The sequence below is a fragment of the Lipotes vexillifer genome, unplaced genomic scaffold (genome assembly GCF_000442215.2).
Source record: "Lipotes vexillifer unplaced genomic scaffold, Lipotes_vexillifer_v1.1 scaffold251, whole genome shotgun sequence".
In the NCBI taxonomy this organism is placed as follows: domain Eukaryota; kingdom Metazoa; phylum Chordata; class Mammalia; order Artiodactyla; family Lipotidae; genus Lipotes; species Lipotes vexillifer.
Window position 1 is genome coordinate 3,273,856 of NW_006770868.1, and position 5,494 is coordinate 3,279,349.

Below are 5,494 nucleotides of genomic sequence, written 5' to 3' on the forward strand. Positions count from 1 at the left end.
GGGGTAAAGGCCCCCCTTCACCAAAAAAAAAAAAAAAAAGGGTGAGGGCCTGAGGTCGGGCCTTGTCTGGGGCCTCCATGGAGGCAAGTGGAGCCACGGGCCTCTGCCTTTAAGTTCAAAGTCTTTGCTCCTGCAGGCTGCTGTCCACCATCACGGAGCCCACCTCGGGTGGGTCCTGCGATCCGCCCTTGGCCGAGGAGGCCTCATCCCCCCAGCTGGTCAGTGAAGAGACCGAGATGGACAGGGCCGACCATGGGGGCAGCAAGAAAGTGTGCTTCAAGGTGTCAGAGGATGATCAGGAGGACTCGGGCCATGACACCATGAGCTACCGGGACTCCTACAGGTGGGGGCAAGCGGGGCTCTCGTGGGTTTGCTGCGAATGGCCAGTGGCACAGTTGAGGCCCCCGCTGTGGGAAAGTCAGAATCAGAGGACATTTCCCAGGAAGCAGTGGGACGGGGCGCTGTCGCCTAGCCATGTGGTCCTGGGGGGTTAGGCCGCGCCCCACAGCACGCCCCAGATGCCCCCTTCGGCTCCCCTGCCCCTGGTGGACACCACCCATCCTTTCTGCCTTGGTTCCACTCCACACACGTTGATGGAATGTGGTCCAAGGAAAAGTCAAGATCTGCAGTGTGTTTTAAAATCAATGTTAAGACCTCTGGTGTCTGCAACAAACACTATTTTTACTTGATCCAGGGAGTAAGACCATTTTTTCCCCTGCTGACTCAGAGGATCTGAATTGTTTTCTCCTGGTTAAGTTAATTATTAACAAGATCAGTGAAGTTTGAATTAGTGGGTTAAATAGACTGAAACCCCAATTTCCTGTAATAAACCATAGAGTGAGTGAATGGAATTCCTTACCACAAATAAACAAGCACCATAGCCTCCAGTGAAAGGTTATATAACATCTGACCATTGTGGTTAAAGTAGCATCTTGGAGGGGCACTGGGCAAAATACAGAACTGATAGAATTTGGCAAGAAAGGCCTTGGGCCCCATCCTTCCAGCTTTTATATCCTTTCAGTCTTCAAGGGACCAGATTGGTCGGTGTTTCTTGGTGTCTGTATTACGAGATGGTCTGGCTGACTGGGTACCGTGTGTTCTTGTAGCCTCTTGTCCACAGACCAAGATCTCTCCATCTCTCTGGGTTTCCATTCTGACATTTTTGGGTCCTCCGATTTTTCCTTTAATTGTCAGAAAGGTGAAGGAAGGAATTTCAGGTTTGTGGGTTTTAATTCCCCATACCTTCTGAGTTCCTGGGATACAAGCCAAGCAAACACAGTCCTTGTTCTTAGGAGGCTTCTAGCCAGGCTGGGGAGACAAAATATGGAACCATGTGGCCAAGTGTGGCGAATGCAGGTGTGTCCAGAAACAAGGCTGTCCCACGAAGACAGTGACAGGAGTTACACCCAAACGAAAATGATTCATTATCCACCTACCACTTCTGTACTGAGGCCTGGAAATGTTTCCCTAGCGTCAGACCTAGAAAACACACCAGGACAACTCTGCCCGGCTATGGCTCTGGTGGTTGGCCCATGGTGCCTTCTCTGGGCCAGTCGTCCACCCAAGGGTTTTGTCTACACTCCAGAAAGTGGGTTCTGGGTGCTGGGACCAGAGGCTGTGAGTGGGAGGGTGACTCATGCCTTCATCTCTGCTGCTTTGCAGTGAGTGTAACAGTAATCGGGACTCCGTCCTGTCCTACACCAGCGTGAGAAGTAACAGCTCCTACCTGGGCAGCGACGAGATGGGGTCTGGTGAGTGCAGAGGCTCATGCTCCAGGAGAGGGGTCCCCCAGCACGATTCTGTTTTGTTTGTTTTTATTTTGTTATGGTTTACTCCATGTTATATTGTCTTTTATTACTTTGCATGGTGTGGTAGTGGTTTTCCTTCAGTCCTTTAGCAAACATTTATTGCGCACCGGTATGTGCTGGGACCACGGCAGTGAATGAAAAGACAAAGATCCTGGCCCTCACATTCTCCGTGAACGCCACAGACACGGGACAAATAAAAGCATACACGATGCAGTTACATGTTGTGGTGAGGGCTCCAGCGTTACTAAAATAGGGCGACCTGATGGTTTCTGTGAATGACGCATGCTCAAACCAAAAATTCAAATGACACAGGGAAGTTCAAAAGAAGTAGATGAAAATAAGTCAGAATCTCAACCTCTGCCCCGGAAATGGCTATTGATTATATTTGGGGATTGCTGGTGAACATGTATTTCTGCACAGATGTGGAGAAATGTGGGTGGACGACTGGAGGGACAGACAGACATAAATAAGATTTTATAAATTAGATTCTATGTTACTTGGAACTTTTACTGAAAGACTGAAATTTGTTTTTATTTTAGTTTTATTGATTTCAGCCTTTAAAAATTTTATTTTCTGAATAGGACAGACATCCACATGGTTCATAATTCAAAAGGCATGAGAGGGTGGGTGGTGACAAGCCTCCCTCCCACCCTTGTTACCCGGCCTCCCGGTTCCCAAACTCCCGCTGTCACTACTGCCCTATGTGTCCTTCCAGAGGTAGTATCTATGCATAAAAATTTAATTTTAATTATGTAACAGAAGAAAAAGAAGCTCAAGTAAAATCAGAGATATTTCTGAACTTTAGATAAATATTTCATCACATAAGATATTCAGCTGCAAAAACTATCCCTGGGGAGGTTTTAGGAAGGCGCTTACATGTGGCAGCTGATTTAAATGAAATGGCTGGGGGATGAATCAGGAGACTGGGATCCGGTTCCTTATCTCTGACTTTCTGTCTCCTCGTCTGCAGAGTGAAAACTAATAACATTGACTTACAATTGTGTAATGCTTTAGTTCCTGTTGCCCATTTTGCAGATGAAGAAACCGAGGTGCAGAGAGGTCAAGTGATTTGTGCAGTGTCACACAGCCAGGACCTGGGTCTATCAGACTCCAAGTCCACTGTGGGTTTTGGAGCTCTGTAGCTACATTGCTTTCTTGAGAAAGAGGCTGGAAAGGTGTGAGATGGGGCAGGAATAGTTGATGGCTGTGGTTTCTTCCTTCTGCAAGGGGACGAGCTGCCCTGTGACATGAGGATCCCGTCAGACAAGCAGGATAAGCTTCATGGCTGCCTGGAGCACCTCTTTAACCAGGTAGGACCTTTGTCCCAACCCCGGCCTGACCTTGAGTTCTTCCCATCACCCCTGGTAAGAACCCATAAGCCAGGAGCTGGGGCAGGGGCTATGAGTAATGGGTCCCTGCAACTTGGAGGGCCCTGTGGGCCAAACTAACCCAGAGCTTCCTGCCACCCAGGTGGACTCCATCCATGCACTCCTCAAGGGGCCAGTCATGAGCAGAGCTTTTGAAGAGACCAGGCATTTCCCCATGGACCACAGCTTACAAGGTGAGCAGAGAAGAGTCCCCAGGCAGGGCGAGGGATGACATCCAGCATCCGTTGGGGAGACAGGCTGCAATGGGTGACGTGTGCTGGACAGGCGTCAGGCCACCTGGGCCACGTTCTCAGCTTTGTCCCTCACCTGTTGAATGGCCGTGGGTCAGTCCAGGGGCAATCATCAGGTTCAGCCCATGGGCCAAATCCAGCCCATGGGCTGTTTTTGTACAGACTGTGAGCTGAGAATGAGTTTTCATTTATAATGGATCGTCAAAACGGAACGAAAGAAGGAAAGAATATGTGACAGAGACTGTATGCCCTGCAAAGCCTAAATCAGTTCCTATCTGACTCTTTACAGAAAAAGTGTGTGGACCGCTGGGCTGGTCCCTGAGCCTTTCTGGGCCTCTGTCTGCCTGTTTATAACATGAGGGGAAGGACTGGAGCACAATTTGCCAAACCTCAGACGCCCCTACAGCCCCTTCATCGTTTCAGACGTATTCATAGACTCTGCCAACATCTTTACATTTTTTAAACCATATTCATTTGCTGCCCATATTATTGATAGATCAAACTGTCTCCCTTTAAAAAATTCAATTTTGAAAGGAACTTATTTAACTCCCCGTAAATGGAAAACCAGTATAAAATGTCATAAAATAATGATAAATCCAATGGAAACAGCAACAAAAAATGTCATCGTACTGTAGTTAGGCACTGTTGCCTGCCCAGAGCTCTTTGTTCTTTATTCCTGAGGGGGGTGAGTGAGTGAAAGAAGAGTGTTGAGGACTCACTAGCGCCAAATTGAGACCTTCTTCTTGAAATGATTGAGAGAAAAAGATTGACTTTTATGTCCCTCTATTTACTTCTCCTCCCATTTACCCATCTACCCACCTATTTATCTATCCACCCATCTCCCATCCATCCATCCATCATCCATCCATCATCCATCCATCCATCCATCCATCCATCCATCATCCATCCATCATCCATCCATCCATCCATCCATCCATCCATCATCCATCCATCATCCATCCATCCATCCATCCATCCATCCATCATCCATCCATCATCCATCCATCCATCCATCCATCCATCCATCATCCATCCATCATCCATCCATCCATCCATCCATCCATCCATCATCCATCCATCATCCATCCATCCATCCATCCATCCATCCATCATCCATCCATCATCCATCCATCCATCCATCCATCCATCCATCATCCATCCATCATCCATCCATCCATCCATCCATCCATCCATCATCCATCCATCATCCATCCATCCATCCATCCATCCATCCATCATCCATCCATCATCCATCCATCCATCCATCCATCCATCCATCATCCATCCATCATCCATCCATCCATCCATCCATCCATCCATCATCCATCCATCATCCATCCATCCATCCATCCATCCATCCATCATCCATCCATCATCCATCCATCCATCCATCCATCCATCCATCATCCATCCATCATCCATCCATCCATCCATCCATCCATCCATCATCCATCCATCATCCATCCATCCATCCATCCATCCATCCATCATCCATCCATCATCCATCCATCCATCCATCCATCCATCCATCATCCATCCATCATCCATCCATCCATCCATCCACCCATCCACCTACCCACTCATCCACCCATCTGTCTACTTCATGCATCCATGCACTCATACATCCAGTAAATAATTTCCAAGAACCAGCTGTGTCAGGCCTTGCGCTGGGCCCTGGGGCCCATTAGATGAAAGTGACACTGCCTCTGACCTCAAGGAGCTTCCAGTAGAGTTCAGGAGATAGGAAAAGAAACAGGCAGTTGCTCCTAAGTGAGGGTCGGAAGTGGTGAGAAGTTGGGGTGCCCTAGCTCAGCTCTCCCTCCTGCTGTCTCAGGATCATCTCTCCCTGGGATGGACCTTAGAAAGAAGAAATGTCAAACTCAGAGGAAACAAAACCACAGATATCTCAGAAACCTGGGACTCTGTAGCAGGGAAGAGGCCAAAGGAACGGGGACCTGTGTTTGCTTGTCTGGGGCCAGGTTCAAGTTCCTTTTCTGTCACTACCCTGCCATGTGACTTGAGGCAAGTCACTTTTCCACTCTGTGCCTGGACTTCCTCCTCTGTGTAG

The 5,494-nt window shown here is 48.3% G+C and overlaps 1 protein-coding gene across 1 annotated transcript in view; it reads left to right on the forward strand.

Moving 5' to 3' along the window:
• Positions 1-5,494, forward strand: part of PREX1 (phosphatidylinositol-3,4,5-trisphosphate dependent Rac exchange factor 1) — a 202,532-nt gene that overhangs the window by 183,528 nt on the left and 13,510 nt on the right. The window contains 4 exon segments of the mRNA XM_007446399.1: positions 137-343; positions 1,663-1,751; positions 3,036-3,118; positions 3,279-3,369. Coding sequence (XP_007446461.1) covers positions 137-343; positions 1,663-1,751; positions 3,036-3,118; positions 3,279-3,369 — 470 coding nt within the window.